This window comes from Staurois parvus, unplaced genomic scaffold (genome assembly GCF_062004578.1).
Source record: "Staurois parvus isolate SC_StPar_1 unplaced genomic scaffold, SC_StPar_1.0 ptg000896l, whole genome shotgun sequence".
NCBI classification, from domain to species: domain Eukaryota; kingdom Metazoa; phylum Chordata; class Amphibia; order Anura; family Ranidae; genus Staurois; species Staurois parvus.
The window spans coordinates 52673-65336 of NW_028318692.1; the positions used below are offsets into that span (position 1 = coordinate 52673).

At 47.4% G+C, this 12664-nt stretch overlaps 1 protein-coding gene across 3 annotated transcripts in view; it reads right to left on the minus strand.

Moving 5' to 3' along the window:
- Positions 1-257: 257 nt before the first annotated feature.
- OCRL (OCRL inositol polyphosphate-5-phosphatase) overlaps positions 258-12664 on the minus strand; it is a 165755-nt gene continuing 153348 nt past the window's right edge. For all 3 annotated transcript variants that reach the window (XM_089656221.1, XM_089656220.1, XM_089656219.1), the window contains 2 exons: positions 11880-11991; positions 258-4591 (listed from right to left, as the gene is read on the minus strand). In XM_089656221.1, the coding sequence (XP_089512347.1) occupies positions 4467-4591; positions 11880-11991 (237 nt within the window). In that variant the 3' untranslated portion in view covers positions 258-4466. The remainder of the gene's footprint in view (positions 4592-11879; positions 11992-12664) is intronic.

Here is a 12664-nt window from a genome sequence, read left to right on the forward strand (position 1 = left end):
GCATCCTGCTCCTGTGGGTGGCGACATCAAACCCCTCCGTCATGAAGTATGTCTGTGAAAGAAAAAAAGCTTTTTTTGTAGCCAATATGCAGTCCAATGCCTGACGCCATGTAAAATTGTGTGTATGTGCCTCCCCCACTTCTCCATCATACTGGCACAGCACATGGTACCTGTGCGGAAATCTGCTACTGCATGATGGGAGTTTTTTTTTTTTTTGATCCAGGTCATGCTGACAAGAAGGAATGACCACACGCTAATCCTGTTTTTTTTTTTTTTTTACTTTTTGGCAAAAATAAGAGTACATGCAGAAAAAACTGCGGATTTGCTTTCTGTTCATTGAAATTACATGAAGTTGATGTATAATTTTATGGTGTCGAAGGAAATAATTTAACTTTTTTTTCCCCCGGATCCAACAACTGAAATGAAGTCTGAAGACCTGACTGGCAACATTTGGCAGGATTGCTGTGGGGGGCGTTTTAGCTCCTAAGGGCTCCCCTAGGCTGCTTACTATTAAGCCGTGGCCCTCAATAGATGGTAGTGGGGCCATGAATAAGGGGGTACGACCAGTCCTCCTGTACGGGGCCCAGGCCAACAGGGGGGCCCAGGCAGCTGGGTGAATCGGATGTGGGCAGGAAGGGTGATCAGCACGGCTGGGGGGCAATTACTGGAACCGATCCTCTGTATGGGTCTCTCTGCAGCAGCTGAAAGCCACTTCTCCTCCTCTCCTTCCTGCTGGCTTTCAGCTGCTGCAGAGAGAGCCATACAGGGGATTGGTTCCAGTAATTGCCCTCACCACACCCATCACCCCCTGCTGCCCAGGCCCCCATGTGTGCCCACCGCTGACGGTTTCTATCCTCTCCTCTCCACAGATGACTGCAAGCACACAATAGGATCCTTCAGAATGGAGATTGGGGAAGGAACCAGTAAATATGTCCTGTTTACTAGCTCCTTCCTTTCCTGAATGAACACAAGTGATCGGTACTAATCACTCACTGTGTTCATTCATAACTGAAGCATAGTAAACTGTGTTGTTTTGTATTTGGGGGGGGGGGCACTGTCAGGCTGGCCCTGGATGCCCAATACAGCCATCCAGAGCCCTGGATGGTAGAGAAGTAAATGAATGCTGGTTTCTGTTCCTGATCTAGTCATGGGCTGAAGAGGGCCATCAAGTGTGCAGACACGAGGTGAACGCCCTCAGACCGAAGGATCGGCAGAACACGGGTACAAAGCGGCAAGCCTGGCTCATCTTGTAGTGTACAACTCTATACATACGGCAGGAGGTGAGGAGAAGACTGACAAAGGCCTATGAACGATAGTGGGAGGCCAACTGGCTCAGGGCCCCTCACATACAGACGATCCCAGCTCGATCTGGCAGAAAAGAGACAGGCCGATCAAGAAAAATCAAAACTCCACCAATGACCGAAAAGCCTGCCCACCCAAAAGTGCCATTTTATTCACAGGTGAAGGCTGGTGAGACAAAGGGGTTCATTTACTAAAAGGCAAATTTTCCGTGCAAGAGCATTTGCGCCAAAGCTTAGTAAATGAGGTGACGTTTCAATTTGCAAAGGATACCCAATCACAGGCAAAGAAAAGAAAGCATCTTTGCTTCCACTTGATTGGACGATGGAAGCCAACAGAGCTTCCCCTCATTTACTAAGCGCCGGAGAAAATGCCCTTGTAAAGTGCACAGGCTATTTGCCTTTAGTGAATTAACCCCACTATGTATGTCTTGGGGACCTCAGCAGGTGTGCAGACCTAGGAACTCAACACAGGGATGGGGGTCCCAGACCTGGCGGTCAATCGCCTGGCCTGTATAGTGTCGCGCAATGGAGGGGTGACATGGCCCTGAACTCTGACGCCATACGACATTGAGCTTACCCATGGCGCTGCGACAACAAACGGGTGATGTGAAGACGAGTACTAGCGAGCTTTAAAGGTTTATTTCTCCTTTACAGAAAAACTGTACACCCCTGCCCATCCCCCCTGGCCCTCGCTGTACTTACCTCCAGGGCTGATCAGCTGTCAGCACCACTGCAGCTACCCCAATGGTCCAGGGATTTGAAAATCCATGTTCTTTTCTGTGCAGCACGTCTGGGGCGAACCGGATCGAATCTGATTGGACAGCGCAGTCACGGTGAATGGATCTGCTCTGTCTCAGAAGCGCTACTTGGAGAAGAGCGGGGATTCAAAATCAGGACTGCTGCAAATTCAGCAACCCAGGCGCAAGCACAGCAGTGACCGGTGTCAGTTCACCTTTACATTTTCTCTGTGAAGGTGAACAAATCCTTTAGGGCCGGTTCACACGAAACGCAGTCTACATGAGTTTCCGCATGCGCATTGATGCGTTTCTGCATGCGCACTGACACGTTCCAGCGCGTTTTTGACACGTTTCAGTGCGTTTTTACACATTTAATTTTCCCCCCTCTTTTTCTTCAATTTAAATAGGGACATGTGCGTTCCAGATGCATTTTGGTGCGTGCGCGTTCCAGTACAGTCCTGTGCAGAAAAAATGCAGCCTGTTCTACTTTTTTTTTTCTGCAACCGGAACTCACCAGAACGGCAAGCACTGATGTGAACTAAGACATTGACCACCATATCACCTACTTTCTGTGAGTTTTGGATGCAGACAAAAAAGCAACTGAAACGCATGGAGTGTGAACTGGCCCCTAAAGCTCACCCCACAACACTCACCTTCACAGCACCCTCCTGTTTTTTTTTTTTTCAGTGGCCTCAGATTGCCACGTGGAAGCTCAGTGCCGAATGGTGTCAGAGCTCAGGGCAATGTCACCCCTCCCTCATGTGACACTATGCAGGGCAGGCAATTGACCACCAGGTCCGAGAACCCCATCCCTGCACCACGTTCCCTCATCTTGTTTTTATTACGGACGTTTCCAAGACATACATTGGGGGCAGGGGCGGACTGACCATTCAAGCACTCAGGCACTGCCCGAGGGCCCGGGCTCAGTAGGGGGCCCCGTGAGATGCCCCTGGTACCTTTCATAGGCTTTTTTGGGTGTGGGCGAGGACACGGGGCCCCACGATCCCCTATTGCCCGGGGACCCCATGAGTTGTCAGTCCACCCCCGATTGAGGGAGATTTACTAAAATTGGAGAGTACAAAAATCTGGTGCAGCTGTGCATGGTAGCCAATCTAACTTCAGTCGGCATAATTAAGCTCTGACTAAATAAAAGCTGGAAGCCGATTGGTGTCTTTGCAGAGCCGCACCGAATTTTGTCTCTTCAGCTTTAGTAAATCAACTCCATTATGTCTCAACACAGGTGACAATGTCTGACCCTAGGTTCACATCTGTGCGAGTGGTGCCGCTGCGGATCCGCACGAAAATCCATGCACCCGCACAGAGGAATTGCGGACCCGTGGGCGGGTGCCATTAGTTCTAATGGTACGCCGCCTGCACTGGAAAACGCAACCGTACTGGGAACCAAGAGAAGAGTTTTCCAAAGAAATGCAGGGACTTCTTTCCCTGCGTGTTACGTGTCAAATGAATGGGCTCTCATGCCCTTGCAAAATGCGGCCGCATAGATGTGAACCCGGGGTGAGTCCAAGGCATCCAAATGGGCAGATTCTTCAAACCTAGTTGGAGGTTTTTACACAGATGACAGCAGCAAATGAACAGAAGAACCAAAAAAACCAAACTTCTGGCAGAATATTTGTACCATTTCTAAATCTTACCTCTTCTACAGTAGACAAGGACATTTATAATTCAGACTGTACATTAATGTTCTGCTATAAACCCATAAAAAGTGTTAATGTGGAGCCGATACAAGCTGGGCTCACAAGATGAGGAGGATTACACGGGACTGACACGGGACTTTGTGTTCCTGCTTCTTCTAGGGACCGTGGTTCCTGCACTGAAAGAAGCCATTAGCATGGGCTGACGTGGGCTCGGGGTTGGGAAAGCAGCCGGGTGTTCCTGGGAGAGTCAAGCCGTACTAAGATAGAGGTAAACACGTAATCACCCTAAGAAGCAGAATCCAAACACAGACATTGAATAATTATGTGTAGCCTTCTTCATGGGTTCTTCACGAGGGTATAAATTGAACGATATGGACCGGGAAGGAGTCACGTCAACTACTCGAGAGATGATTCTGCAGAAAAGAGCACTTAAATAGGAAAGAGTCATACACAGAACTTACAAAGACCATGGCACCAGTGTGTAGAGTTGAAAACGATAAAAGTTGAGGACCGAAACGTCCAAGGTAATGCAAGAACGCGTCTGTGTTCTCGTCCAAACTGCAGACAGCCCTGTTCCTGCAGAACAAACATGACACCTATGTTTGGGGAGGTTGTAGGGCTTCTTCCAGAACAGCCAACGGCTTCCGTCAGATTTCCTCTCCTGTTACTGAAGAGAATATTATATCCTCAGGGGGGCCTTCGGGGAACCGTCTGGAGTCAGTTATGATGTCCTCTAATAGAGGGTCTCTGTAACGTGCTCCCAGAAGAATGGCTCATTCCTCATCGTTCGCCAGCAGGAAACCCAGGATGAATGTAATCCCCCTCTGGCGCTCGCTGGCGGTCTGTTTCCCCACTAGGTTAGGTGGAGGCCGCAGCAGGAGACTTGTGAACACAGTAGCTGAAAAACAGAAAACAAAACATACCTGCATTAAAGTAAAGGAGTGAATCTCCCTAATGGGGACCCAGTCAACAGTGAAAACCTGACAGTGGCCCCAACCCCTCACCTCTCTATGCAAATCTAAATGAAACATTTTTGGGATTATTTACTAAAACTGGAGAGTGAAAAATCTGGTGCAACTCTGCATAGAAAAAAATCAGCTTCCAGGTTATATTGCCAATGCTTAACTGAACAAGCTGAAGTTGAATGTAAATTAGGGACCTTAGATTTGGTGTAGCGCTATTTCTTTAATATAATTGTAAGCCATATGAATAAACATAAAAATACATAAAAAATAAGTATATATATATAGTGATGAATCCAAAGTGATCTGATCCTCTAGGGATCTACTGTGACACAGAATTCGTGAAAAAAAAAACAGATTGGTCCCAACTGGACCCAATATAGTGTGAAAATGTCAAAATGACACAAACAAAAACCCCAAATCCCTAATTGGGATCAGTGAATCAAATCAAAACAGACCTAGTGCAATAAACAGTGAATCCCTGAAAAAGAGGGATATTCCTCCTAAATAAAGTGATACGTGCTCAAACCCCCAAAATACAACATTCAAATGTAAAACTTTACCCTATCAAAAACACATATAAATCTCAACAATCCAATATGAATAAAAATACTGTATAGTGAAATATACATAAAAAATAAATAAATATAAAAAGTCCAAAATAGTGCAAATCAGCAAAAAGTGATCCAATGATTCAAAACCATGCAGGTGATGCGGTGAATGTGCGTTCAAGCCAATGATATAAATCCTTAAATGGCTGGATTGCCCCCTCACCTCCTTACCGTGACCCACTGGGCCAACGCACCTATAGGATCACACCAGGATCCTTCACGGGCAGTATCTCCTCAGTAGATTGTATCCACAGAAAATCCCCATCAATGGTGGCACTTAAACATCACAAGTTCCCCTCCAGATATAGGTACCGCAAAATAGGGGCCCTGAGGAAGTCACGTGGTTAGCGTGATGCAACGCTTAGGTACGCGGTGACGTAGTTCCGGCGTGGCCGCCATCTTGGCACACCTGAAACCCATGCAGGATTACACCCATAGCATGTGGTTTGAATGCTTATGTATATCTGCTACGACGTGAGTTGGCAATTGGCGTTTTCTTTACTATATTCATATAATAAATAGTATTACACTATGGAGGATCTTTCTTCTTTGTCATCACTATGATCCATATGAGAGAGTTGGCTATATTGCGGTACACCAAGTTATTTATTTATTGTATGCATTTACACCTATGGGTATAGGATTGGGGGTTAGGGACCTTAGATTGTACGCCCCTTGAGGGTTAGGGACTGATGTGAATGTACAATATATATGTAAAGTGCTGTGTAAATTGACGGCGCTATATAAGTACCTGAAATAAACAAAATAAATAAAAATAAATAAATAAAGTAGTCTTAAAGGCTGAAGGTTTTTTACCTTCATGTATTCTATGCATGAAGGTAAAAAACCTTCTGTGTGCAGCAGTGCCCCCCAGCCCCCTCAATACTTACCTGAGCCTCATTGCAATCCAGGGCTGTGATCAACAGCCTTGGCTGTCCCGGGTCTCTGTCTCCTCATTGGCTGAGACAGCAATCTGGAGCCTTGGCTTCCGCTGCTGTCAATCACAGCCAGTCAGTTAATAAGGAGAGGGGGCGGGGCCGAGATGTGGCTCCTTGTGTGAATGGACACATGGAGCAGAGTGTGTCCCCATAGCAAGCTGCTTGCTGTGGGGTCAGCCGACGGGAGCGAGGGGCCAGAAGAGCCGGTGGGGGACCCAAGAAGAGGAGAATCCAGGCTGCTCTGTGCAAAACCATTGCACATGGCAGGTAAGTATAACAGGCTTGTTATTCCCCTTCCCCTGAAAAAAAAAAAAAAAAAAGCCTTTAGAGTCACATTAAAAGAGAAGTAGGGTCAAAGGTCTTTTGGTCCTTCTCCTCCCGTGGGTCACAGCAATGCACTTAGTTCTGTACTCCTGTGACAGGGACTCAGCAGACAGCGGGCTAAAGGTGAACAGAGGTCACAGAGCCAGTCCAGCCTCTGCAGGGATCCCAACAATAACCAGGCCTGTTTTTTTTACCTGTAAAAATCAGAATGTTTTTTTCTAGAAAATGACTTCACCTCCCTGATTATGTCAATATTTTTGAATGTCAAAGTGGTACATTGTTTTGCATGGAAATTTCAGTGTCTGATGAGGAATTTCCCCACTAATCATTATCGCTCAATACAGGACACAGCGGGAGGACAGCGGCCGGAGGACACAGCGGGAGGACAGCGGCCGGAGGACACAGCGGGAGGACAGCGGCCGGAGGACACAGCGGGAGGACAGCGGCCGGAGGACACAGCGGGAGGACAGCGGCCGGAGGACACAGCGGGAGGACAGCGGCCGGAGGACACAGCGGGAGGACAGCGGCCGGAGGACACAGCGGGAGGACAGCGGCCGGAGGACACAGCGGAAGGACACAGCGGGAGGACAGCGGCCGGAGGACACAGCGGGAGGACAGCGGCCGGAGGACACAGCGGGAGGACAGCGGCCGGAGGACACAGCGGGAGGACAGCGGCCGGAGGACACAGCGGGAGGACAGCGGCCGGAGGACACAGCGGGAGGACAGCGGCCGGAGGACACAGCGGGAGGACAGCGGCCGGAGGACACAGCGGGAGGAAAGCGGGAGGAGGACACAGCGGGAGGACAGCGGCCGGAGGACACAGCGGGAGGACAGCGGCCGGAGGACACAGCGGCCGGAGGACAGCGGCCGGAGGACACAGCGGGAGGACATGGGACACAGCGGGAGGACAGAGGACACAGCGGGAGGACATTGGGGGATCGCAGGGACAAGGTAAGTTACACTACACACACACTACAGTGTAATCCCGAGTGTAGCTCAGGGTTACCGCTTTTCGCACTGAAAATGAACCCCGAGTCACACTCAGGATTACCGCCAGGGAGGTTAAAGGATAAGTTCATCTTTTGGGAACATGTTTCACCTGTATTTTGGATGAAGCATGTAACATGTTCCCAATCCTGCAGCTGCCCGCCCCCTCACATGCACACGGCCGCCTCATTCATTGAGTTCTATGAATGAACTACAAGTCTGGACAGCCTATGCGGCTGCAGTTCTCAAATGTGGAGTGCCATGGTAGTTCATTGACTTTTCCTGTCAGTACATCTTCTTGCGCATACATCCTATACAGGCAAGTAAATATGATGGCAGTTCTGCAGGAGGCCTGCATGGCACCGGCGATCTGATCACTAGTGCAATTCTTTCCAGGCTCCTGCAACCAAAAATAATAAGTACACATTTTTACCTGCAAAAAAATGTGCATTTATTATTTTTAGTCAAAAGGTGAACTTCCCCTTTAAAAAACTCAAACAGTATATATTTTGTTAAAACAAATGTGTTGCAATGTTTTATGTAATAGTACCTGTGCAGTGGTTTTTCAAATGCAATTTTTTGGCAAAAAATACACTTTAATAAATTTTAATGCACAAAAAAAAAGACAACATGATACCCAATTGTTTGGTAAAATATAAATGCTATGCCGAATAAATAAATAGCAAACGTGATTTATTATTATAATTTTTTTACACTGTCCCTTGAAATTTGTTATTGATCATTAATATTGTTATCACAAGGAATGTAAGCATCCCTTGTCATAGCAATAGGCAAGTGACAGGTACTCTTTACTGAGAAATCTGGGGTCTGCTAGACCCCAGATCAGTCCTCTGTCCTTAAAAGCTTCAGATCAGACCAAGATCGGTATGATGTGAAGCCTTTTTCAAACCACTAGTGGTTTGTTGACATCCAGCGAAACAGAAAGTGACAAAACACTTGTTGCTTCTGGTTTCTTGGGCCACAGGGATGATCGGGGCCATTCTGGTCCCCGATAAGTATTATGGGCAGACGGCAGAATCACTGGCTGCTCACTCGGGTCTCCCGGTGGGACAGGAGAGCCCAGGACGGCCTTGGAAGGTGGCGGCGGTTCTCTCCTCCCACCGCTTTTAAACGAAATCCAGCAACTAATTAGCCGCTACGATTGCTTTTACAGAAAAGCCAACCACTGGCTGAAAAAAAAAACGATACCGGGTTGATGCCTGCAGCTGCAGGCACATCCTGGTACAACCATTTAAAGTCGGGAGACGTATGGGTACGTCGCCTGGCAGCAAGTGGATAATGTTGGGATACACCCAGACGCTTGATGAGCAGCTGGCTCCGCCTCTCAGCAACACGCTGAGAGCCCAAGCCAGCTGCTCCTGCCCCCTCCACAGCCCAGCGCTCCAGTGACTGACAGTCATTGGCTCTTTGCTCACTGAACACCAAGAACTGAGTAACCAGCGCTCTTTGATTGCTCATTTCCTGGTGTAGATCTGGCAGATGCAGTTCGGATCCACGATGCAGCAGTGTAGGCGAATGTGTAGGTTTAGGTTTTTTCTTTATAAACCCACAATTCTTTTTTAAAGCCCAACTGCAGTTTAAATCAGCTAAATACATTGTAGCTGCATTAAGACAAACGTTTTGCAAAGAAGCCACAGCCTGGGTAGAAAAGCCTGTCCCTTTCCAGCTTGCTGCAGAGAAGAACCCATGCTCTTTGTGTGAAAGCAGTAGTCTCTCTACAGAGGTCAGACACAACCTCCTGCTGAACCAGAGCTAGAGCTCTCCAATGAGCAGGGAGTATAAGCTTTGTGTATTGGAGAGCTGTGGCTCAGCAATGGGCATGTTGGACCTGTACTTGGTTATTGGCATTACCCAAATGTTCCTTCCCCTACTTAGAACACATCCCACAATTATTTTTGTTTTGATCTTGTTTCTTTAGTGAGAAACTACCGTATTTTCCGGAGTATAAGACGACCCCTCTTCCAATGCACACCAGTAAGAAGAATCGTACCCCATCATTGGTGTCAGTGGGAGGAATAGTGTCCCAACATTGGTGTCAGTGGGAGTAATAGTATCCCATCATTGGTGTCAGTGGGAGGAATAGTGTCCCAACATTGGTGTCAGTGGGAGGAATAGTGTCCCAACATTGGTGTCAGTGGGAGTAATAGTATCCCATCATTGGTGTCAGTGGGGGTGGAATAGTGCCCCATCATTGGTGTCAGTGGGGGGAGGAATAGTGCCCCATCGTTGGTGTCAGTGGGGGGAGGAATAGTGCCCCATCGTTGGTGTCAGTGGGGGGAGGAATAGTGCCCCATCGTTGGTGTCAGTGGGGGGAGGAATAGTGCCCCATCGTTGGTGTCAGTGGGGGGGAGGAAAAGTGCCCCATCGTTGGTGTCAGTGAAAGGAATAATGCCCCATCATTGGTATCAGTGACACCAATGACGGGGCACTATTCCTTCCACTGACACCAATGACACTTGCTGACCCCTGTTGCAGTATGGTGCTGCTGCAGCCAGCATATGTGGTTGCAGCAGCACCTCTGTACGGCACACTTACTGGCCGCTCCTTCACTCGATTTTCACGGGGCCGCTCGGCTCCGCCTCCTCGCCGGTGATTGGCCGCCTGTGTGCCTTTCCTGAGCTACAGTTCTGACGGCCAATCACCGGTGAGGAGGCCGAGCCGAGCAGCCGCGCGAACATCCAGTGGCCGAACTGAATGAAGGAGCAGCCGCGCTTGTGGGACCGGAGCCAGGTAAGAAACAGCAGCCCCTGCCCACCCCTGTATTCAGCGTCCCTTCCGTTGGAAGGGGGGCCGCCGCCGCCCCCCTAAAAAGTGTCAGCATGCCGTATACCGGCTTATAACACGACCCCCGACTTTTGAGAAGATTTTCAAGGGGTAAAAAAAGTCGTCTTATACGCCGGAAAATACGGTATTTTTTTACTCCTTGTGATATTACCACCAGGTTTGTAAAATTTTTGTAGGTAAAGCTGCAGGGTGAAGGAATCAGGAATCCTGGTTCTAACAGCTGCTGGTCCTTTGATGACACAGTGCCAAGTCCCCCCTCCTGAGCTTTATAAACTGTTGCCTCCTGGGATATGTGACGGAAGTCTGCTTTTTTATTTATTTTTTTATCTGACAGGAGGACAATGGGCAAAATGTATTTTTTGAGTAAGGGTCACTTTAGAGAGTGTTTGACTACTTGGGCTGTTCCCAGTCTGACTGGGCAGTCATTAACCGCTTGCCTACAGGGCACTTATACCCCCTTCCTGGCCAGGCCAATTTTCAGCTTTCAGCATTGTCACACTTTGAATGACAATTGCGCGGTCATGCAACACTGTACCCATATGAAATTTTTATCATTTTTTTGAGACAGATAGAGCTTTCTTTTGCTGGTATTTAATCACCTCTGGGTTTTTTATTTTTTGCTAAACAAAACAAAAACCACCGAAAGTTTTGAAAAAAAAAAACCTTTTCTTTCTTCGTTTTTGCTATAAAATTTTGGCATTTCCTTATTTACATGCAATCAGCTGTGATTGGACACAGCTGATCACATGACCATGCCGCCATCTTTGGCTCTTCCCGTTGATTGGAGATCTGTGGCCCACAGCGTACCACCGATCGCTACGCGCCTCCGGAGCTGCGCACGCTCAGTTAGAGTGGAAGGACGTTATGTGACGTCCTCCCACAACGAGAGAACCGCCTTGCGCCCGTCATTTCCTTATATGGCGAAATTCCAGGCAAAAAACAAAATGACGCAATACAAAGTTCAGAACATTTATAAAATCCCTAAAGTGCAGTCAACTGAATTAGAAAGATTATCATAGCAGGGGTGGTGGTGGGGGGGAATGGGCTTAGGAGGATTTCTACTAATAGAAGGGGAAATAGCACAAGGAACACATCCTACTGACTGTAAGTTAAATCCCTTGTGCTGATTTTTCTTTTTTTTTTTATTTCAGCTACACTTTGGCTATAACATACAATGGTTTTAAGCAATTATTTAAATACTATGAGGATGTTTCTTGCTCATTGCCTTTCCATCTTCACCTCCGGGCACCTTTAGATTAAGTGTGGTTATAAACAAGTCTTAGCCCTCATTTTAAAAGGGTGTTTTAGAAAAAAGTGCTATTTCAATATCTACAGAAAAGAAGAAAATGTGAGAATCTGTTACCATCCTTTCTACAGCTGGGCTTTTATTTTAATCAAACCTGGAGTTTTACTTCAATTCATAAGGTACTCCATACTGCCATGTATATTTCCTGCTCTATGTACATTTGCACATGGAAGGAGGTTTGGCTTCTCACACCAGAGCCTCTCTTCTAGCTGTCTTTCTGAAGTAAGCCTGGGCACCGGTACACAATTCTTACCAATCAGACTGGCAGTCAGATTGTTGTCACTAGTGTACTTCAGCAGCTCTCGAAGGAACGCCATTAAATATCGGTAAACATTCCGGTGGCATCGGGGTAACTGGGAAATCACCTAGACACAGAAAATGAAACTGAAGTCACTGAATGCACAAATACAATGATGTAAAAAACAAAATGATGAAGGTAATATCTTATACTACCTGTGTAAGAGGAATGCAAAATATGAGATGGAATGATATAAGAAACAAGAAGGGAGGAAGAGAAAACAGGAGAGAGAAGAAAGACACAGTGCGGGAGGAAAGGAGTGAGAGAAGACAAAAACTAGAGAGAGAACAAGAGAAGAGAAAAGACAGGACGAGAAAAAGACAGGACGAGAGAAAAAGACAGGACGAGAGAAAAGACAGGACAAGAGAAAAGGAGAGCGCGAGAGAAAAGACAGGACAAGAGAAAAGACAGGACAAGAGAAAAGACAGGACAAGAGAAAAGACAGGACAAGAGAAAAGAGAGACAAGAGGAGAGAAGAGAAAAGAAAAAAGAGAGACAAGAGGAGAGGAGAGAAGAGACAAGAGAGGAGAGGAGAGAGACAAGAGAGGAGAGGAGAGAGACAAGAGAGGAGAGGAGAGAGACAAGAGAGGAGAGGAGAGAGACAAGAGAGGAGAGAGACAAGAAAGGAGAGAGACAAGAAAGGAGAGGAGAGAGACAAGAAAGGAGAGGAGAGAGAGGAGAGAGACAAGAGAGGAGAGGGGAGAGAGGAGAGAGACAAGAGAGGAGAGAGAGGAGAGGAG